This window comes from Podarcis filfolensis, assembly GCF_964270895.1.
Source record: "Podarcis filfolensis genome assembly, chromosome: 17".
NCBI lineage: Eukaryota > Metazoa > Chordata > Lepidosauria > Squamata > Lacertidae > Podarcis > Podarcis filfolensis.
In genome coordinates this window covers 8,189,324-8,212,902 of record NC_139621.1, presented here as the reverse complement: position 1 = coordinate 8,212,902, position 23,579 = coordinate 8,189,324, and the positions used below count along the sequence as shown (strand labels likewise).

Here is a 23,579-nt window from a genome sequence, read left to right as displayed (position 1 = left end):
AAATTTCCTCTCTCAACCTGCATCTTCTTGGAGACTGTTCCTGGGTTTCAGCCCTCTAATGGGAATGGAAATGTTTATTGGTTGGAAGCTACAGTTGCCTTAGTTAGAACAAGCCTGAAATTTGGTCCCCATGACTAACAAGGCCCATCTTGGCTATGATTCCATTAGAGGGGCCTTTTTTCCTTTTGTGTTGTACCTTTGTAAGATCGCAAGAGGTGTTAAGGCCATTGAGCATGCCTGCCGACAGGGCCGGCCCATCCACAAGGCAGACCGAGGCAGCCGCTTCAGACAGCAGAATATAAGGGGCAGCGAGGAGAAGCAGCTGCTGGAGCTTCTGGGTTCCAGTGAGATCTTGTGAGAGTCCCTCAAGATCACGTTGAGAGCTCCTTGCTTACTGGGGTCTTGGGAAGGTCGTGCAAGGCCTCTGGAGGCCTCCTTGTAATCTTGTGGGGCTCTTGTGAGATCTTCCTGGAAGCTGAAGCTGCATGACCTAGGTAAGCCCTTCATGGGCAGGCAGACCCTTCCTATTTCTCCGCCTCTACCTGCTGATCTAGAGAAGCGGGTGGCGCTGTGGGTTAAACCACAAAGCCTAGGAAGGTTGGCGGTTCGAATCCCCACGACGGGGTGAGCTCCTGCCAACCTAGCAGTTCAAAAGCACATCAAAGTGCAAGTAGATAAATAGGTACCACTCTGGCGGGAAAGTAAACAGCGTTTCCGTGCGCTGCTCTGTTTCGCCAGAAGCGGCTTAGTCATGCTGGCCACATGAGCCGAAGCTGTACGTCGGCTCCCTCGGCCAATAAAGCGAGATGAACGCCGCAACCCCAGAGTCGGCCACGACTGGACCTAATGTTCAGGGGTCCCTTTACCTTTACCTGCTGATCTACGATGTCTCTAGATTCACATGCAGCACTTAGGCCAGCCGGTTTTCCTGTGGAGCAAAGATTCAAAGCTTTCCTTCTCCCCTTTCCAGGGTCAACTACCTCATTAGCAAGGACACCTGGATCGAGAGATGGCCAAATGAGGATGAATGCCAGGATGAAGAATTCCAGGACTTGTGCAATGACTTCACTGAGTTTTCCAACTCACTGATCATTTTGGGCTGCCAGGTCTAATGGCAGAGGCATCGGCGGCAGCGAATGATTCCCATGAGATGGGTTTGAGTCAGAACTTCAAAGACACCTTCCCTCCTGAAGTTCTGATTCCTATTCTTTTTGCTCTCCAAGTTCCTCTTCAAATTGTTTATATTGAAAATAAAGAACCGATTTCTTACTGCTGGGTCAAGTTAATTATTTTCATTCAAACCTCATGTTGTTAAGGCTGTTGTGGTGTTTGTTTCTATAGTGCCATCAGTGCGAGTGACCCTTCACAGAGGGCAGGGGAAGAGGAGTCTAAAATTTAGCACAGGGGAGTCAATCCATCTATCAGTCAAACATTATTTGCTAAAACCCATGGGTAATCAAAAATGAAAACAATCAAACTGAGAGATACGTTTTAACAATACAAATATACAGGATACGTCCATAAGCATGACATATACTGACTCTAGATGCATATCTGGCAATCAAATGGTCCAAAACAGGGCATAAGGAATTATTAGATGATGATGATGATGATGATGATGATGATTTATTTATTTATACCCTGCCCATCTGGCATTGTTCTTCTCTTTGACATCTGGTGGGAGGGCGTTCCACAGGGTGGGTGCCACTACCGAGAAGCCCCTCTGCCTGGTTCCCTGTAACTTGGCTTCTCGCAGGGAGGGAACCGCCAGAAGGCCCTTGACGCTGGACCTCAGTGTCTGGGCAGAACAATGGGGGTGGAGATGCTCCTTTAGGTATACTGGACCGAGGCCATTTAGGACTTTAAAGGTCAGCACCAACACTTTGAATTGTGCTCGGAAAGAATATATGGCATGGTTTCAGTATCCTTAGGCTTGGTTACAGCTTTTTACTACTTAAAAGGACCAGGGAATGGCCTGGAAGCACCATTGATATTCTTGTTTGTCTATTTGCGGGCTCAGGGGTGAGTGGCGCATATATATAGGGAGAGCATTGCAGGCTGTTGCACTAGTCACTGATTTGTTGGAGAGGGGAAAGGAAGAGAGGCCCTCCTTTTGCGGGGGGGATGGGACTTCAATCCTCCTTTTCATATGAGATTCAATCCCACCCTGGCAAATTCAGGTTGCCCAGTTAAAGCTGATATGGAGGTCTTGCACATCTAACCTGTTTCTCGAAATATCAGACTTCTTGCAATAAGGGTTATGGAGAACTGCATTGGAAGAGTGGGAGAGCACTTGCTTGACACAATGTCATGTAATCTCCCTGCGCCACGAATCAGAATGAATGATCAACAAACAAGGCAACCTGGAAGTGACAAGTCCTATTCCTCATCATCTGGATGTTTCAAAACTTCGTCCCTTTATCTTTGGATTACAGTCGGAAAAACTAGAGCATCTGCCAAAGGAACCCCCAAGAGGTTTGCAGCCCTTGGGGGCAAACGAACAACGTTTTCTTGAAGTGGAAATGCTTGATTTGGAGCTTACGGGCTTAGTCCTCTCAGTTTGCAGGACCTCATCCAATCTGTAAGGAAAGGGCAAGTCATCTCGAGAGCCCTGGCTTTCTGAAAGAGAGACAGCCACTGATCTTGAAAGCTGAGGCTTGGAGATGTTCTCTCCTTCCCACTTTTCCACTTGAAAACTTTTGAGAGGGTTATCCAAGTGGGTTGGGCAACCCCCTCCCAGATTCAATACATGTTCAAGCCCAACCTTGAAACGCGTTCAGAACTAAAAAGTAGTACCAGCTGCTAAGTAAACCACAAAATTCAGGCAGATACCCACCTTTCCTCCCTACAGAGAAGTAAATTAATCACAATAAGTACCAATATTCATTTCTTCTGCAGGGAGGAAAGGGATCCTGTGTGGGATACACTGCAGAAGTTTTCAGAGCAGGCAGGAGCCACTGTGGGTTGTGTCTCGGCAGTGCTCCCTACCTGTTGAAGCTGGGCAGGTTGGTTCACCAAGTGTGTTCTTTTATTTTTTCCCTGCCAGTAAACGGTTAATGAACAGCAGCTTATGATTGGCCGGGGTTCCAGGAAGGGACGTTGAAAAGGAGAGGATTTGGAGCAGGCACAGGCAAACTCTGCCCTCCAGATGTTTTGGGACTACAATTCCCATCATCCCTAGCTAGAAGGACCAGTGGTCAGGGATGATGGGAATTGTAGTCTAAAAACACCTGGAAGGCTGAGTTTGCCTATGCCTGATTTGGAGAGACAGTGGGAGTAGGTTTTTGGAGTAGGTTGGGATTGAGGTTGGGACAAACTTATACTGGTTCTTCTGCCTGCATCTTGGCAGCAGTTGAGTAATAAATGGAGTGTATACTTTAAATGCCTGTTGTCTTTGTCCATGGAGTTTTCTTGGCAGGGATACTAGAGTAGCTTGCCGGTTCCTGCTCCAGGTGGATCTTTTTTGGACAGGTCATCCTTCTGTAGTGGCTTTTAAGATGTTTAAAAACATCAACGCATAAGAATAAGCTTTTTTCACTCCTCTCTAAATAGTGGGGTGTGGGGGTGTGGGAAGCTGTCTGGAAGATCCTTGAGGGCGTTGGGCCCTCTCACCCACACCCACACCCTGGCTTCACATGTAATTCCGTTCAAAAAAGCCCCCACATTGTGGCTACTAGTATGAATCAAGTCTCACCCACCAGACCTCAAGACCAGCTGAAGGCAACAGTTGATCAGTGGGGATATTTGAGCAAATACTAATTATAAAATGGAAAATTTCCTTCCAGGAAACTGCAATCAATAGCTCTCCCCACCTTCCGGAACTTAACATGCTCTGCGCACTATCACCTAACAGTGAATGTCTATTTCCGCAGCCAGAATTTTAATTGCAATGTATTGGAACAATGAAATTACACCTACAAAATCAGAATGGCAAGTTAAACTGTTAGAATATCTGCAAATGGCAAAAATGGCAGGGAGGGTAAGAGGGTATTCGACACAAAAAGTAAATCAAGAATGGATTATATTCAAGGAATATCTGAAAAATTACGGCGACAGCAAAAAGCTCCTGGCAGATCTTGAAAGAGTCTTGCAATGTATAGATAATATATGTAAATTTAATGCTTCTATTTAATTTTTCTTTTTTCTTTTTCTTTTCCTTCTCCAAAATACTTAAGAAAATAATATAATAATATGATACTGTGTAAAATATAACAAGTGTAATTTATGGGTTGTTTTTTTAGAACAATCAGAAGTCTATTTTAGGTCTTTAAAAATTTCTTGTATTTTTTTTTTTTTGCTGTATGGGATGGGATACAAATTGTAATACAGTAATACCTCCACGAACGTCCGCCTCGTCTAGCATCTATTCTGGCGAACGTCTGCATCAAACCCGGAAGTACAGGAACAGGTTACTTCCGGGTCTGCCGCTTGCGCATGCACAGAAGCGCAAACCGCTCCGCGTGTATGCACAGATGCGGCGCTTTGCCCTGTGTCCTTTTCAGCTAGCATCCAGGCTCCAGAGCAGATCCTGGTCACAAAACAAGGTACGGCTGTATAGTATATAGTATATTGCTGTATAATTTTGTGAAATATGTTTAATACAGATTGTATTTTTTAAAAAAACAACCAGTTAATGTCCATGTCCTATCAGTTCTTTGGGGGCTGTAATATACAGTGGTACCTCGGGTTACATACGCTTCAGGTTACATACGCTTCAGGTTACAGACTCCGCTAACCCAGAAATAGTGCTTCAGGTTAAGAACTTTGCTTCAGGATAAGAACAGAAATCGGGCTCTGGTGGCGCGGCGGCAGCAGGAGGCCCCATTAGCTAAAGTGGTGCTTCAGGTTAAGAACAGTTTCAGGTTAAGAACGGACCTCCGGAACAAATTAAGTACTTAACCCAAGGTACCACTGTAATACATATCAATGGTTGCCAAACGTTTTGGGGATGGTAACCCACAGGTCCAAATTTCTTGCTGTGCTGACCCATCACTCTATTGCAGCATGAATTTTGAAGCTTATGGGCTTCAGTAGCTGTCCATTTCATGCATTTTTAACTGCAAGCTTGCCTACTTTGTAACTGGGACTGTCCCTGGAAAACAGGGACACTTGGAGGGTCTGCTTCTGCCACAAGGTCCCATCTGCTCATTGATTGTTAATGTCACATGTGGAGTCCCTTCAGTCTTTGGAGCTTGATTATGTTCTGATTCTCTCTCTCTCTCTCTCTTAAGCAACCCTCTCTCTCTCTCTCTTTTAATCAACCTAAGAAGAGCTCCCTGGATCAGACCAAATCCCTTCTACTCCACCTCTGAAGTAATACGCAGCCATTGTGCCTAGTGGGCCATTGATTGTCAGGAATGAGCCAGCTCCAAGCGAAAGTTTGCAGCCAACAGCAGAAAGCAGCCAGGAACAAAGAGGCTTAGATGTTAGTCAGACAGGGAAGAGCCGGCAGCTGCAGCCTTTGGCTCTTCCTGACCTTGATGCGCAAGGCAATAACTGGGAGCAGGCTAGAACACAGTCAAAGCTGGCCGGAAGCACAAACACGAGTGAACAGACTCAGAGACAGCATCTCAGAACAGGAAGAGGTAGGAGCTGATCCAATAAGTCCACACAGTCGGCGAATGGGAGGGCTATTAGACAGGACGTAAAACAAGAGACATAAGGAGAGAACTTTCAATATACTCTGTAGACACAGGAGGAATTTTCAGAAGGGTCATCTTGAGTAATGATGCCAGAGGCTTTGTTAGAGGCGTCCGGAGCTTTCTGTTTGTTTTTGCAATAAATCCTTCTTTTTAATTACCCACGCTTACTGTGTTATCCAGCTGGGAGCTTGGACTCCTGACATTGATCCTGCATGAATATATCTAACCCCCTTTAAAGCCATGCCATGGGCTACACCTGGTGGAAGCAAATTCCATAGTTAAATCATGTGCTCCTGTCCGAAGACGTACTTTCTTCCAACCTTAAACTTCATTGGGTTCTTGCTTCATGAGTGAGGGAGAACAACTTCTCTCTATTCATTTTCTCCATGCTATGGCGCCTCTTTGAGCTTATCAACACCTACCGTATTTTTCGCTCTATAAGACGCACCAGACCACAAGAGGCACCTAGTTTTTGGAGGAGGAAAACAAGAAAAGAAAAAATCTGAATCCCAGAAGCCCAAGAGCCGTGCTCCCTTTAAAGAGCGCGCGGAGCATGTGTGCGGCTCTTGGGGGCTTTTCCCTGAAAAAAGGGCAGGCCTTCTCCCTCCTCGGGGAAAAGCCCCCAAGAGCCGCACACACGCTCCTTGCGGCTCTTTAAAGGGAGCACTGACCAGAGCCTCCCACCTGCATTCGTTCCATAAGATGCACACACATTTCCCCTTACTTTTTAGGTGGGGAAAATTGCGTCTTATAGAGTGAAAAATATGGTAACTTTCCTCTGCTCTTTCCAGGCACAGTCTGGTCTGCAATTTAAAGGTCCATGTCTGGGAGCCCCCCCTTTTTGTTTCAGGGCTTTCTGCCACCAACCTTTATTTCTGCCACCCTCAGATTGCAGAGGGTGACCATGTGAGGGGGTGAAAACCCCCCAAAACCCTCATACCCCTCTTTCCTGGTTTCTAGGTTTTACAACATGGGGAGCCTCCACAGATACAAGAGATGCTCTGTTTCTCTCACACCACACATTGCGGGCAAGAAAATGAAGATTGAGGGGAACAGACCTAGCCTGTTTACCCTTGCTGGCTCCATTCAAGTGATTTCAATATCTGAAGAGGATTTAGACACACATGAATGCAGTTGGTTCCCCTCATGTGTCTAGTCATAACCATGAAAGGAATACCAATCACATTAATATTGATCAGGCTTCCCACATATTTATTTTATGCAGGAAGATGTATGATAATAATAATAATAATAATAATAATAATAATAATAATAATAATAATAATAAATTTCCCCAGTCACTCTGGGCAGCTCCCAATCGAGTGTTAAAAAGAATACAGCATTAAATATTAAAAACTTCCCTAAACAGGGCTGCCTTCAGATGGGACATCTGATGGGAAGGCGTTCCACAGGGCGGGTGCCACTACCGAGAAGGCCCTCTGTCTGGTTCCCTGTAACCTCACTTCTTGCAGTGAGGGAACCGCCAGAAGGCCCTCAGCGCTGGATCTCAGTGTCTGGGCTGAACGATGGGGGTGGAGATGCTCCTTCAGGTATACAGGACCGAGGCTGTTTAAGGCTTTAAAGGTCAGCACAAGACTTAGACAAGACTTAGACAATGGTTTGCTGTTCTAGAATTTCTGAAGGGTGGAGTGGCTCTCTTGAAAGTGAGGGAAGTTCCTCTCATGGTAGAGAATAAAAAAGCCGACGAGAGAGGATGGAGGGAATGTACATGCCATGGGTTTTTTTGTTTAAAAAAGAACCCAAATTATGCTTTCAAAATGTCTTGACGCCCTTCTTCTCCATCCACCCTTTTCTATCCCTCTCAGAGTTATCCTGGCCAGATTTCTTATTCTTTTCCTTTAAACAAACAAACAAGCGAGCAAAAGTGCTTTTCCCCTCAAGCACAATTCTGCTCTTCTGAACCAGTGTTTCGGTTTGGTTTTTTGTTTTTTTATTTTTTAAAAATGCAGAAGTCTGGAAAAGGACAAGGGGATATCCCATACCACCCACTGAAGCACACAAAAAGGACAGAGGGAATCTCCCACACCCGTACGGGGTGAGTCTTTCAATCTGAAGCCAAAACCAGATTATTATTTTTGAAAGCTAACCTGATCTTCCTCTTCCACGAGAGACCATAAGGAGAGACAGGGAAGTTGGATGCACATACATAAATGTCACTGTAGGCAGAAAGGGCCACTTCCAGGAAGTCTCTAGATATTTATAATTTCTGCAGAAACCAAAATCACAGTTGGCAGATACCCCAAAAGTGTTTCCGGGGCAAAAGGAGTACAGTGGTACCTCGGGTTACATACGCTTCAGGTTACATACGCTTCAGGTTACAGACTCCGCTAACCCAGAAATATTACCTCAGGTTAAGAACTTTACTTCAGGATGAGAACAGAAATCGTGCTCTGGCGGCGCAGCAGCAGTAGGAGGCCCCATTAGCTAAAGTGGTGCTTCAGGTTAAGAACAGTTTCAGGTTAAGAACAGACTTCTGGAACGAATTAAGTACTTAACCTGAGGTACCACTGTATTTGAAAAATAAGCAATTTTTGTTCCCTAAAATGTCTGATAGGAACCCCACCTTCCACTTACCTGCATGTCAAAAACGCTTCTCTGTCCATGGTCATGAACTCAGTTCCCACTGGGGGCTGGCAGGTAATGCTCCTGACTGGGGGAAGAATTGGGGCCGGCCTCCCTGCACCCTTCCCCTTCCCCCTCCATGGCAATATGTGTGGGTGATCAAACAGAAAGTTGTGTACACCCACTCAGGAAAGGACCAGGAGGGGAGTGGCTTCCCTCGAGGAAGTCCCAGCCCACCCAAGCAAGCGTAGAAACCTAGTGTGTAGAGGCCAGTTGGGTAAGATTGTGGTTTCCTCTCCAGGGATGTGGGCGTTGCACTCTCTCATGTACATAACTCGGGCCACAGAGAAGCAACAAGCCTATCTGCTCGGCAACACATCCCCCTCGTGCCACAATCATCCTGCTGCCAATCTATTGAGAGACAAGAGTTATGGAGGACAGAGTGGGCTGCCCATCTGTTTTTGTCGTGGACGTGCCACAGAGGGATGTCCCCTTTGTGCCACCCGTGCGGAAGACCCAGAAGAAACGGCCGTATGGCCAGCTGCTGCTGGGAATCCTGGTGCTGCTGGCGTTGGCTGGTCTAGCCATAGAAGCTTATTTCCTTCTCTGCTTCCGCAAGGAACTGGACAAAGCCACATCACAGGTCATAGCAAGTGCACAGAGAGCAAGGGGCGATGGGGAGTGGGAAGAAGAACGTGGAGGGTGGCTCTGGGTGTGGATGTTGAATAGTAGGAATGAATAGAAGCTGCAAGGATGCCAGGACTTGTGCATTGGAGGGTTAGATGCACTTTGTTTGTTTGTTTGTTTGTTTGTTTGTTTGTTTGTTTCTCATTGGTTGAGATGGTAGAGAATTTTGTCTGGGTGACATTTTAAGCACTGACCTAATTCACCACCTCCTGGAGAAATATATGAATCAGAATGTAAATTATGCTTTGGATTTTTCTCTTCTCTGAGTTTTGTGATACGGATCTCAGATTCCATCTTTAAAAGATATGCCAATTAATCCAGAAATGAGACGGAACAGGCTTATGAATAAACACATGGCAAAAATTGACACAGAGCAGAGTAATGTAAAGATCTCTAGTGAGGATATTGTGTATGTAGTCAGCCCAGGTTTTATGTAGGATTAGTGTTAGGGTTATGGTTAGGAATCAGGATGCGGGGCTAGATTATCCTTTGGTGTGATCCAGTATTGCTATTCCTATGCTCTTTTGTTTGTGTGGATTATGTACTTAAGAGTTTAGTTCAGTGTGTGTGTGTGTGTGTGTGAGAGAGAGAGAGAGAGAGAGAGAGAGAGAGAGAGAGAGAGAGGGAGGGAGAGAGAGGGAGAGAGAGAGGAAGGATGCATGCTCAGGTACTATGGGTGCAATTAGGTTTTTCAGGAACAGTTTCTATGAGACAATGCAAAAGTTAGCTTTTAAGATCTGAAATGCTTTGCATTGCACAGAATGTCAGGTAGCTATAGATACAGTATAAATAACCAGCTGAACCTCAGACCAGTTCATCTGAAGGATTTAGAGTTGAAAGTTGATTGTGGTTTCATTTAAGAACATGCAGCTGCTCTTAAAAATGAATTTCACTTTCTTCCAACTTACCAGACTAAATAGCATATGAACCTTCCTTCCTTTAATGATACCTTATGCAGAAAGACAAAAGGATCTCCTAACTTAGAAGGCGTGGGGATGTACATGGAGTGTGGAAACTAATAATTCTCTCACACTTCATCTGATGTGCTTGGATGCTCTGTGCCAAGAGAGAATGGCACAGATTTTATTGTGCTTATTTTGGTATACTAAATTCTCTGGAAACAGGGAAGCAACTAATACCTGTGGCAATAAGGAGGGATGTTGTAAATTGAGCTTTAAGAGTGCTCCCCACATGGAGACCTCGGGTGCAAAACTCTGAGCACTGCCAGAATTCTCTCTTCCCCTTGGGTGAGTGAGACTGGACTGTATCCACTAAAATAAATATACTAACAACATTGTTAATTCATTATTTCCATCCTAGAAAGCATTATTTCCACCCTAGAAAGCTGCAACTTGCTCCTAGCTTCTAAGTGCATATAGACTGGATGCACATGAAGCAAACTTCCCATAGGTGCAGCTGGGGCCGTCCCTGCCATGAGGCAGAATGAGGTTGCTGCCTCAGGCGGTAGATACTGAGGCACAGGGAATGAGCAGAGCTTTGTATGACCCCCCTAAGCTAGGCCACATTCACACCATACATTTAAAGCACTATGACACCACTTTGAGCAGTCATGGCTACTCCCAAGAATTCAGGGAGCTGTAGTTTGTTAGGGGTGTGGAGACTTCTTAGGAGACCCACATTCCCATCACAGAGCTACAATTCCCACTGTGATTTTAACCCTCAACCCCTCTTCACAGGGAACTCTGGGAATTCTAGCCGCAGGAGAGAATAGGGGTTTCCTAGCAACTCTTAGCACCCTTCACACGTCACAGCTCCCAGGATTATTTGAGGGAAGCCATAACTGACCAAAGAGGTATGACAGCTCTTTAATGGTGGGCTGACACCATCTTGTCGTTAGCCTCAGGCAGCGTAATTTCTTCAAGATGATCCATCTGTGGTTTCTGCTCTTTTTCATGCCAAATATGTTTTCCAGGAAGGATGTCTGCAGTATCTGAAGTGGCCCTACATTCATATATGTTGATATTACAGACTTTTCACAGAAACTGAAGAACAGCCATTCCCGAATTATTATTTTTTAATAGATTCCAGGTGTATGTTAGAGAAGCAGTGGGAGAAGGTAGGAAGATGTGAGGTCCAAACTGTGATTCATCCACTTACTATGTCTATCTAGCATTGGTTTCCCGTATACTGATGAAAAACAAATAATTCCGTGAGAAATATTTCAGAAATGGGACCTCTGTTCAGACGTGAGTGGGGTGCTTTTTCAGACAGCTTGACTGGAAATTGACTTCTGGATTTTATTTTTTCCTTTTTTAAAGGGATCTGCAGATGCAACTTTTGAGAAATTTGTACAAGGTAAGTTTGTCTTGCCCTTTATCTAGAGCCTTTTGGTGCTCCTGAGGCATTGCTTTTCTGCAGTTAGCTAGAAGTGGAATTAAAAGTTTCACACAGTATATTAACCTAGCGGCATATTATCCAGCAAATCCCTTCCCCGTGGTCATAATGATACAATAGTGTCTTCTCACAAGTAGATATGAGATCAGCAACTAATTCTGTCCCATTTCAGTCAAACTGGCACTCAAACATATGTCTATTCTATCTCATTTTGAGCTGATTTTTTAAAAATTCACAATAAGTGTGCAATTATATTGTACACTTTTTCGATACACTTTTTACACAAAACACGACTTCTCAAACATAAAACATGCAGTTCTCAAAATTAAGATATACACCTCTCAAAATGTGTACTTCTAAATGCTTTGCAAAGCACTCGTTCATAAAATATGCAACTTAAATATAAAACGTGTGTCTTGTTTGTGCTTTTCCAAACTGAAACCACATTGCAAAATCTGAGGGTGTCTTTAATTCAACTGGGAGTTGCATTCCACAGGCAACATTATTGGGTCAGGATGGTGTGCTGTGAAAAGTGGACCAAATACGCTCCTCCCTCATCCCTGCTCACAAGTAATTTCCATGCAACAAAATTAATTTCCAATGCTAATTTGCGAGTGTAACCCATTTTATTGTATCTCTGCTTAGTGAGGCAGAGAAAAGAATGCTGAATTGTCCCTTATCTGATTTTGTTCAGATTCAGATTTGCAGTGTGTGCGATTCAGATTCAGATTACCAGTTTCTTTCCATTATTTCCTTCCTTCCTTTCTCTTTTAGTGTGATTTTGCAACAAAAAGAAATTAAATAAGATCCAACTGACCTTGTTCACCAGCAGTTCACTAGGGTAGCAAAACAACAACAACCTGTGGGTACCTACTAACATTCCCTCTCCCCTCAGTCACTACTGTACTTTCTTTGATTATATGCTATTTCACCCAGTGCCCGATTTACATATAAGCTAAACAGGTTATAGCTTAGGGCCCCACTCTCTTGGGCCCCCCCAAAAAATATCCTTCTTCTTAATTGTGTTTCACTATTAATATACTTCTTCTTAATTGAATTTCAGTTCAACAATTACTTTGATAAAATACGTATTTTGTTATGTGCAAATGGCTTTAGGTACCTATTTGGTTCATAAATGACCATATAGCATATATTCAACACAAGAAACAGCGGCAATTTGTTGTTGACAAAGGACAGCTGGACATATAAAGGGCCCCATTACCTTCAGTAGCTTAGGGCCTCATCCAACCTAAATCCGGCCCTGATTTTACCCCTTCCATACTATAAGGGAATGTTGCATAACCCATTTGTGGAATTAATTACAATAGCTTAATTATAGCCACAGATAAATGTAGTGTTGGTGTGTGTATCAAGGTCTGTAAATCAAAGATGAAGGAAACATTGAAACTTGGAAGTGTCCGCAGGTACCTCATTCCCTGCTTTCGACTAACTGAAACCACAATACACATTTAATCCCAGCTATAAATAGCGTTGGATTTTAAAACTGTTGTGTGGTCATGCAGAGGTTTCTCTCACATGAAGAAATGTAAGATTCAGATTTGTTTATTTGAACCTGATCATCAGACTATCGTAAAGTAAGACTTTGACAGTGTTCCAGCTCACATTAGAGGGCCACAAGTCCAAATGAAATTACATACAACCTAAACAAATGTCAAGGACGCGGGTGGCGCTGTGGTCTAAACCACAGAGCCTAGGGCTTGCCGATCAGAAGGTCAGCGGTTCGAATCCCTGCGACGGTGTTGCTCGGTCCCTGCTCCTGCCACCTAGCAGTTCGAAAGCGTGTCAAAGTGCAAGTAGATAAATAGGTACTGCTCCGGTGGGAAGGCAAACAGCGTTTCCATGCGCTGCTCTGGTTCGCCAGAAGCGGCTTAGTCATGCTGGCCACATGACCCGGAAGCTGTACGCCGGCTCCCTCGGCCAATAAAATGAGATGAGCACTGCAACCCCAGAGTCGGTCATGACTGGACCTAACGGTCAGGGGTCCCTTTACCTTTAAACAAATGTCAAACATTGTATTTCCCTGGCAAATCACAACCTTCTTTAAAAATCTTGACCCTAACATATGTTAAAATAAATAAAATGTACACAAACCTAAATAAAACAATAAATAACCTGAATAAATTAAAAGTGTGAGGTAGCTTCCTTAGTGATAGGTTGTGGGCGCTTCGATAAAGCACCTAGGCATTTGTGGGGGTCTTTCCCCTTGACTGTTTTGCACCTGAGATGGATGTTTGGCTTTGCAAACCTCTTGCGTGCCAAGGCCCCGTGCCCTGCAGTTCTCCATTCATTAATAACACAGAGACACCAGTATTTAGGATTATGGGCTAAAACAGGCCACAACTTTATTGGTTACAGATGCACTTGGTTTAGCTTAGGCATTGGGTGAAACCAGGCAACATCTTGACTCCTGTAGGGAGTGGAAATAAGGGTAAATCACCAGAAGGGGGAGCCCTATGACCTACATCAAATAGGGGCACCCCAGGGATCCCCACTGGCGTTGTGGACAGGATCCACACCCCCAGATCCCTTTAAGAGGATACCCTTTTCGAGGAGGGGCAGGCGGGGGCTACAACCTCCCTTCCACTAAACAAAGGCTTAACCCAATGCCTAACCTTACAAAGTTGTGAGGATTGCTACAAGGTAGGCGAAAACCAAATGGCAGGTGCCAATTCGCCAAGTGGAAAAATTCCTACCCAGCCCCAACAATAAGGCGGCCGACATTTGTCCATAGCGAGGTCATGTCAAACCAAAGCTTAAAAAGAGGGTGGGTGGGTTGGGAGGTCTGACAAAGAGGTGAGAGATTGGAAGCCCCTGGCTGCCCACGGTTTAAAACACCTGCGGCCACCCCCACCCCGCTGGCATAGATTGGCTGGGTAGGGGTGACACAGCTGGAGTTGGTGCAACGGGGCATCAATCGCCCGCCCCTGAGTTGGATCATGGCCAGGGCCAAAGGCCTGGCCGCAACACCACCCACCACGAAAGGTGAGCAGTCCTCTTAAGCAGGGCAATCCTTCATCCCATGTAGCACCTTAAAGACCAACTAAGTTAGTTCTTGGTATGAGCTTTCGTGTGCATGCACACTTCTTCAGATACACTGAAACAGAAGTTGCCAGATCCTTCTATATAGTGAGAAGGTGGGGAGAGGTATTACTCAGAAGGGTGGTGGGAATGGGTGATTGGCAGATAGCTGTGATGAGCCTGTTGACAACTCTTAACGACTGCAATAGGTCTTACAGGAAAAAGCAAGGGGTGAGAAGGTGAAAAATGGCCCCTCCCCACCTTCTCACTATATAGAAGGATCTGGCAACTTCTGTTTCAGTGTATCTGAAGAAGTGTGCATGCACACAAAAGCTCATACCAAGAACTAACTTAGTTGGTCTTTAAGGTGCTACTGGAAGGAAAAAAATTTTTTTGTTTTGACTATGGCAGACCAACACGGCTACCTATCTGTAACTTCATCCCATGGGCCAAGGAAAGCTCAACAAGGATTCTGATTGGTCCGTGAGGTCAAAAACCCCAAGACATCTGCCCTACACCAGTCCTACACTTTGGTAGTACTCAAGTGGAACCAATATCTTTTGCCATCTGCTCGGTTCAGCTGCATTTGGGAGTTTTGAGTACAGTGGTACCTCGGGTTAAGAACTTAATTCGTTCTGGAGGTCTGTTCTTAACCTGAAACTGTTCTTAACCTGAAGACCACTTTAGCTAATGGGGCCTCCTGCTGCTGCCATGCCGCTGGAGCATGATTTCTGTTCTCATCCTGAAGCAAAGTTCTTAACCTGAGGTAATATTTCTGGGTTAGCGGAGTCTGTAACCTGAAGCGTATGTAACCCGAGGTACCACTGTACTGTATAGCCTTTCCCTCCTGAATGTGAAACTTTTAGTCAGCGCTGATGGAAGCCTCACTTTCAGCAGGCCTCTCTCTTTACTGCCTGGCTTGAGTCCAAAGGAAAGGTTGCTGGCCTTGCCTGGCCTGTCTGAAGCCAGAGGCAAGCACAGGCTGAGGAACAGGATCTGACTGGTGGGCTGGATCCTGAACTCCCACCACCACCGTAGGGACAGTTTATGGGTGGGGCCACTGACTTATCCATCACCTGATGTCACCTGAATGCCAGGTAACTCAACTTCAAAGGAAAGAGTCATTTCTTCCTTTGCAGGTGTGGCAACATCCATCGAGGTGTTGGAGGATAGAACTGTAAATGCTACACAGTCTCTTCTAGACACTCCAAGGTGTGGAGGAAGATGCTATCTTATCACAAGTGTAGAAGAAAGATTCAACCGCCACTCTGTCTGTGGAACGGAGCAGGTGCCATCTTGTTGTTTGCCTCAAGCAGCAAGATGACTTGGGTTGGTCCCGAGTACAGAAGCCCCACTGCGTAGGGGGCTATATAGAACTCTTCTTGAGAGTGAAGACATCTGGTGACCAGAGCCAACTGGGGCAAAGTGGGCGACTTCCAAATTCCATGGGGCTCACTTTTGGAGGAGGTGCATAGGAGAAGCTTAGCTTATTATCTCCTCGGGTGTTCCACTGAGAACCTTCCAATAGCCACCTGCTGCCTACACCATTGCCCCAGCTGTGCAAGGGAAGAACGTAAACAAGTGAAAATAAGAAAATAGTATATTTGGCTGTGCACACACCATACATACATTTAAAGACTCCTGGGAGCTGAAGTTTACCCTTTACAGAGCCACCGTTCCCAGCACTCCTAACAAACCACAGGATTCGTTGCAGGGGGGCAGGCAATGCATTAAGTGTGCTTTAAATGTATGGTGTGTGTATGACGCTGAAATAGACTCAGAGTCGAGAGTGGATTTCATGCTCTTTATTCAGCTCATAGTGGTGAGGAGGAATGGAAGTTCCCACAGAATGTCTGCTTTATATACATTATTTACACAATGGGCCCTAAGTGATTGGCTAATTCCAGGATTCTCCTGCAGGCCAATCAGGTTGCGGATTCGCTTCCACCTGGAGCTGGATTGGGTGGCTCCTGTGGACCAATCAGATTGCTGCATTCTGAATCCTATTGTTCTCAGTACATAACAGAAGCCCTAGTCAATTCTGGATGATGTAACGTGCTATTACAATGCTTCTCACTCCCTCAGAAGATGGTGGGCTCTCCTTCCTCAGAGGTTTTTAAGCAGATGTTGGATGGCCATCTGTCATGGATGCTTTAGCTGAGATTTCTGCATTGCAGGGGGTTGGACTAGATGGGTTGGATGGGTCCCGACCAACTCTACGATTCGACACAAGGGAGTAGCAACGTTTTGTTCCTCTAAGAAAAAAACCCCAAAACCTTGGACTGTTCCTTTTAATGACGCCTACACCACCCTCCATTCCCCACCCCCTCAGACTACACATCATTTCCTCTGGTTACATGGTGCATCAACCCTTCCGTGTGGTAAGGAAATATTGCACAATGCATTAGTAGAATTAATTGCCATCGCCTATAGGCACAGAGGAATCTTGTGGGTCAGTGGCTCTAGGTGCGTGTGGATGTCTATATATCAAATGGAAACCAGGAAATGTCTTTTAGAATGAAAACCGCACTAGCGAACACTTTAGAGCAAGAAAGCACACAATTAATCTCAACTGTAAATAGCACAGAGCTGTGCTGAGTATCCATCTTTTTCGCCGCGTGATCATGCCTGAGATGTGGCTATGTGAGGGAACCTTTTCAGATGACAGATGGTGTGTTACTTCCCTTAAGAGCAGCAGAATGGATGTGACAGACAAGGTCTGATTCCAAGAAACGAAAGCCACTGGGAAATTTTCTGCACATGTCCCACTGAAGTTCTACAAATAATTTCTCTCTCTCTCTCTCTCTCTCTCCCACACACACACACACAACAATTGCACGTATAAAACAATCACACATAAAACAATTAAAAAGAATGAAAAGGAATTCCAAATATAAAAACAGTTTCAAAGCCAATAGCCAATTCAGATACCCAGGGTTGACGCAAAGCATTTTGCTGCCTGAGGCGATGAATGTTTCCCTGGCACATACAGAAGCCAACTGGACTGGTAGTTGAATCTTAGTCCAATACTTGTGTAAGGATAGCATCCTTCACAGCACTTGAGGGCTAGAGTACTGGGCCGGCCACATGGCACTCACAGTTTGGTCCCTCCCTGCACCTTGGCATGTGCCACCTGAGGCAACTGCCTCATCATAGGGCCGGCCCTGCAGATACCAATTGGGGTAACAATCTCTACTTCAAAGGCTTGTTGAAAGAGGAACGTCTTCACCAAGCATCTAAGAGGCAATAGAAGTTAAGGCTTGTCTGCTATATAATGGGAAGCACTTTCCCCTCCAGACTCTCCATGCCCGGAAGCTACCATGCCTGTGTTTTTCTGCCATTTGGCCACCCAGGGCATGTCACATGGCACAAGAGGCAGAGAACCCTCTCCAAACTCCCATGTCCCTGCTGGCAGAACTGGGTCTGGACTGGAGGGAGGGAGAGACTAAGCGGGCAAGTGAAATGGTGAGCAGCAAGGGAGTGGCTGCAGAAAGCGGGATATCTAATAATAATAATAATAATAATAATAATAATAATAATAATTTATTTATCTCCCGCCCTCCCAAGCCAAAGCCGGGTTCAGAGCGGCTAACAACATCCAAACTCTTCTTCTCCTCCTTCTCTTTCTTCTCAGGGAGGTCAAATATGTTCTTGCTCTCATGCTACACACCCCTGGTTCATTGTGGGCTACAGGGAAGCCCAACAGCTTGAGATGGTGACAATAATTAAATAAAATGTTACCTTTTTAATGATGTGATAATCTTTTAAATTTTTTGTGCCGCACGTATCCAATTTCTGTGATGAGAAAAGTAGGGTCCTGGTGCCTGTATCAGTTACGTAAACTGGGCAAATGTGCATAGTTTTTCTTGTGTCGCAGAATCTATTCTGCTATGTTCACTCTTTTGTGTTATTTATTCTGGCTTTGCTATAGAGAAGAACAAAAAGTCATGCAAGATACCGGAGCCTCCAGCAACCTTTTAGGGTTCTGAGATTTTAGCCAGCGCTGCCCACACACTTTCCAACATTTCTTTGCATCCCTAAACGCTCTATGTGGGGCTACCCTTGAAGGTGACCCGGAAACTACAACTAATCCAGAATGCGGCAGCTAGACTGGTGACTGGGGGCAGCCGCCAAGACCACCTTGGTCTTGGTCTTGAAAGACCTACATTAGTTCCGAGTACATATCCGAGCGCAATTCAAAGTGTTGGTGCTGACCTTTAAAGCCCTAAACGGCCTCAGCCCAGTATACCTGAAGGAGCATCTCCACCCCCATCATTCTGCCCGGACACTGAAGTCCGGCGCCGAGGGCCTTCTGGTGGTTCCCTTGCTGTGAGAAGCCAAGTTACAGGGAACCAGGCAGAGGGCCTTCTCGGTAGTGGCGTCCATCCTGTGGAACGCCCTCCCAACAGATGTCAAAGAGAAAAACAACTCTCAGACTTTTAGAAGACATCTGAAGGCAGCCCTGTTTAGGGAAGCTTTTAATGTTTGACAGACTATTGTATTTTAATACTTGTTTGGAAGCCGCCCAGAGTGGCTGGGGAAACCCAGCCAGATAAATCCCCACCAAAGGATCATCTGAGATTCTTTGCACCCAGCAGTACATTTCTATACTTGTTCCTCACTCCCACAGAATTGCAGCACTTACAAATCCCTGATCACGGTTACCTGCTGCTCAGAGAAGTTGCTTCGCAAGTGCCTCTGCTGCGCACAGCTGCCTGCAGACAAAAGGAACCAGCAAAACTCATTTTTGCCTTATTCATTTCCACAGGTCACAAAGCTACCGTTGAAAAGCCAGCTGCTCATCTGACACTAGGTAAGAAAACTCTCTAAGTGAATTACAATTATACCATTTGCCAAGCTTTTCCAAGAAGCTGAGTGCTGTGGGCGCGATCCAGAACCAGTTGACTGGAGCGGTGCAGGGTGTAAAGGTTTAGAGTAGCTAACCTTGCAGCCAGGCCACCTGGAGCCTATGGTCAGGCTTGTGAGGTATATAAGATGGATATATAAGATGGTGGATCAGAACCATATAAGGTGGATATATAAGATGGTGGATCAGAACCAATGGCCAGCAGGGCAGTGGGAGAGTAGACACTGGCTTTGGGCAAGCGGGGCAGATTAGGGATCCTGTTGATGTACTGCCCACCTCGCTGCCCAGCAGTCTTTCTGCCCGAGCTGGCAGACGTGGCATTGAGATTCTCCTGGAGATTTCCGTGTCAATGCCATTGATCCTGATTCCAAGGCAGCTCAGGACTTCATGGACTGCAAGGCAGCCAGGAGAAGGGAACCTGGGCTGCATCATGGTCCTACTCTTTCTTAAACCTTGGCCCCCCAGCTAGAAGGTATCCAGGAAGGTGGGGTGGATGAGTATTCAAACCATAATTTTTAGGTTTGATTTAGGGGTGGATGAGACTGCCCCTTTCAGTTTTGATCAGAAGGTCGTGGTTCGAATCCCCGCAACGGGGTGAGCTCCCGTATGCATTTTTCCATGAAATTTTGTCTAGCATATGCATTTTTGCAAGTAACACGCACCCTGCTCCCCGGAGAATGCACTGTTGTATATTATTTTCAACAATATGTGCATTCTTGTGCGCTCTCTTCACAAATATATGCATCTTGTGTTTTCTGTGGAGAGCTGCATTGCAAAATCTGGGTAAATTTTGAAGGAGAGCTGTGTTTGCTTCGCTTCTTGGTTTGGAAAGAGTGGTCTTGATAGGTTTGCATTAAAACATGAACCGAATGAAGTTCTCCCCCGGCCTAGCTTGATCCCATTATCATTTCACTATTGAAAGGGACAGGATCTGTTTGTTCACCCCGACTTCCACCACAAATGAAGATACCGGGTGTTGTGTTTTGCAGGTTCCTCTGTCACTGTGGCTCCGAATGGATCTCTGCAGTGGGAACCCACAAATGGCTTGGCCTTCCTACAGGACATGAACTACAGTGGTGGTTCCCTGATTTGCAGCAAGCCTGGACACTATTACATCTATTCCAAGCTCTACTTGGGGCATTCAAGCTGCCCAGACATGCAGCAGAACAGCCAGTTTCTCACTCACTCCGTTTACAAGAGGACTTCCCAGTATCCTGATCACATGGTGCTGTTAACCAACAGCATTCCTTACTGCAACTGGAAGAACAGCAAAGATTGGAGGCATAATAGCTTCCTCGCTGGAATGGTGCAGCTGGAGGAGAAGGATGAGGTCTTCATCAAGGTGTCTCAGCAGCAGCTGGTGTGGGTCAAGGATGATTCAAGATCATATTTTGGAGCCTTCATGATCTGAGAGCTAATAGAGCTGTGTACAGACAATTGAATCTGTGGAACAACCAGATGGCTTCCTTCTTATACTGCTGTGGCAGAATTAGCCTCAATCCTGCTTCAATAGCTTGATAACTTCTCAAATATTATGAAGGTGAAGGGGAGCCTTACTGGGGAGCTGGGTCCACCTTGCTGAAGGGAAGAGGCCTGTTCACTCCTTTTGGATAGAAAAAGATGGTCCCTTGTGCTGGATAACAGCACACTGACCAAACGTTTGAAAACATTTTGGTGATGGGCAGGGGGGGTTGCTGGGACACTGCTGTGAGAGGGAGGGTAGCTTTGTACTTATCCGCTTTTGTGGATAAGCCCTCATACTTCCCCAGACTGCCAAAAGATAAGAAGAAAAACAAGAGTGTTATTTGTCACCATAGGGACTAGCCAACAGGTGCCCACGACTGCCATACCACAAATATGTTGGAGCAGTGCTGGTTGTTTTTCCAGGGCTAGTTTTGCCTTTTCCTGGTTACACATTAAAATTCTACAAAAATCCACTTTGACCAGGAACTATGGTGGGACACACAATATGAAAATGTAAGGTACCACCTCAGAGTCTCTACAAATTGGGCATCTTTGTACATAGCCTCAGCACTGGCGACAGAATAGGATGGTTTTATTTTTATTTTGTTTGCCTGCCACTGAACGCATATGTCTTAAATGGGATTCCTAAGACAATCCAGAATGCTGCTTTGCAATTTCAGCTTGTTGCTCAGCTAAGGAAGATCCTGTGCTGGAGACCATATTTGACCTCTGAGGTAAAAAGTGAAGCCTTCTTGCTAAGACGTGAGATCCGTAGTCAGCTATCAAGACACCGCATTGTGATCTCTTGGAGAACCAAAAAACAATCTGACCCTTCTGTGCTTTGCGCCTTTATACCTTGTTTATTTTCAGCATCTCCTCCCGCAACCAACCTCCTTCTCCAAGTATCCCAGAAGGGATTGTGCATATTACTATTATTATTATTATTTTTAAAAAACATCACTTTATGAACTCTCCTCCATGTGCAAGTATCTGCTTTTCCTATAAGATATGACTGTAGAATGAGATTTGACAATGGGATGGTGTCAGTAAGGGCAACTGAGGCTTAGGGCATTGCTTCCAAGATTAGTTATTCCTGCCAATCAGGGATCAATCAAGCAGTGAGAAGAGCAATCTCACAAGACTGTACAAAGTAAACAACAAGATTTGTCTGTGTGAAGTCACTGAGGGCAAGAGAAGGCAACATTCATGAATGGGTCACCGTTTTCGTAGGAAGTGCTGAAAAATCCTAGTGAAACAGAGGCAGTGTGTCATGGCTAAAAATACTCATTAAAAACTGCCCTACTAATAGAACATATGAAATGAAATTAAAATATCTGCCAACAAATGGTCTGTTTGCCCATGTGTTTGGGATAGGAAGGGAATTGACAAAGGAAATGCTATTTGCTATACTGGGAGAGAATGTTTCTCTTTTCTGAGGAAAAGTCATTACGTTGATACTGGAGAATTTCTGAGCCAGATTAAGCATAAGCCTCGGACAACTCACAAACAATTTTAATGGGGTTACTTTGCATGTTAACTCAGAAGACAACTCCCACTGACTTCAATGAAAACTTCATTTTCAACAACGTTTTATATCTTGTTTTTCCTCCAGAGACCTCATAAAGTTTTATTCTCATAAAGTTAGGCTGAGATACAGTGGTACCTTGGGTTAAGTACTTAATTCGTTCCGGAGGTCTGTACTTAACCTGAAACTGTTCTTAACCTGAAACACCACTTTAGCTAATGGGGCCTCCTGCGGCTGCTGCACCGTCGGAGCACGATTTTTGTTCTCATCCTGAAGCAAAGTTCTTAACCTGAAGCACTATTTCTGGGTTAGCGGAGTCTGTAACTTGAAGCGTATGTAACCCGAGGTACCACTGTATAGTGACTGACTCAAAGTCACCCGGTGAGATTCCTGATTGAGTAGAGTAGGCATGGGCAAACTTGGCCCTCCAGATGTTTTGAGACTACAATCCCCATCATCCCTGACCACTGGTCCTGTTAGCTAGGGATGATGGGAGTTGTAGTCCCCAAACATCTGGAGGGCTGAGTTTCCCCATGACTGGAGTAGAGATTTGAACCTGTGATCCACGCTAACCACAATACCACAATGGATTTCCCAGTAAGGGTACCTCATTATAGTCTGCCTGGTACTGTTATACCACCCACCTCTGAACATACCTGCCACATGTTCCACTGCCATTTGCATTTGAGAACTAGGTCTCTATGTGTGGGTACAAAAGCCTTGCCTAGCAGGATCACTACTCTGGTGTGGAAGTTTCTGCCTAATCAAAATAGCCATGATATAACAGCAACAACAACGGCAATCGGGTACCTACAATTTTACACATTATGTTCCACCTCTCCAGATGCAAGTGCTTCCAACACAGCTTAAATGCCACAATAATGTAGCAATAAACAATATCAAAAACATAGCAAGCCATTGGGATCCTTCCTACAGGACAGGTTTTGTCAGAGGGGGACATTTAAGCCAACACGGAGACCCCAATGTCTTCTTTGCCTGCCTCCCCCCCCCCTCTTGGAATTGTTCCTGTTATGTACTGAAGTTCTCACCCTGGGCCAGCAGGGGGATACTGTAGATAGTTATGCAAATAAGGGATCGAAAGTGACGTTCAGTGATTGGATAGTTTTAGAAAATTGTTACAGTTACGTTGTACTGGAGCTCTATATAAGCAGGCTGGCTGAACCCTTCAGTTCAGTTCTGTCCTGGCCTGTGAATAAACAAGAGCTGTTTGAAGAATCGCTGTGTCGTCTGATATGTTCACCCACAACTTAACAGTTCCCACAGGGACCATTGGTGGTAAATGGCCGTGTGAGAGGAGAAGCGGTCCAGCTGGAATAGGAACAGGTTCTCAGCATTGACCCCCCACCTGCCTTCCTCTCTCTCTCCTGGAAATCTTCCCACAAGGCAGCGAGTGGTA

At 45.2% G+C, this 23,579-nt stretch overlaps 2 protein-coding genes across 4 annotated transcripts in view; both read left to right on the top strand.

Moving 5' to 3' along the window:
- Positions 1–1,269, top strand: part of LOC310752457 (venom factor-like) — a 70,069-nt gene extending 68,800 nt beyond the window's left edge. For both annotated transcript variants that reach the window (XM_083592760.1, XM_083592759.1), the window contains one exon: positions 971–1,269. In XM_083592760.1, coding sequence (XP_083448886.1) covers positions 971–1,112 — 142 coding nt within the window. In that variant the 3' untranslated portion in view covers positions 1,113–1,269. The remainder of the gene's footprint in view (positions 1–970) is intronic.
- Positions 1,270–8,605: 7,336 nt separating this feature from the next.
- The window catches only part of TNFSF14 (TNF superfamily member 14), a 66,029-nt gene continuing 51,055 nt past the window's right edge, over positions 8,606–23,579 (top strand). The window contains exons 1-4 of one of the 2 annotated variants that reach the window (XR_014543043.1): positions 8,606–8,868; positions 11,192–11,228; positions 19,075–19,119; positions 20,163–22,330. Coding sequence is in view for 1 of the 2 variants with exons in the window: in XM_083594066.1 (XP_083450192.1) it covers positions 8,656–8,868; positions 11,192–11,228; positions 19,075–19,119; positions 20,163–20,584 (717 nt within the window). In the remaining variant the exon portion in view is untranslated. Of the gene's footprint in view, positions 8,869–11,191; positions 11,229–19,074; positions 19,120–20,162; positions 23,499–23,579 lie in introns of those variants that run through there. The other variant, XM_083594066.1, reaches the window with a different exon arrangement.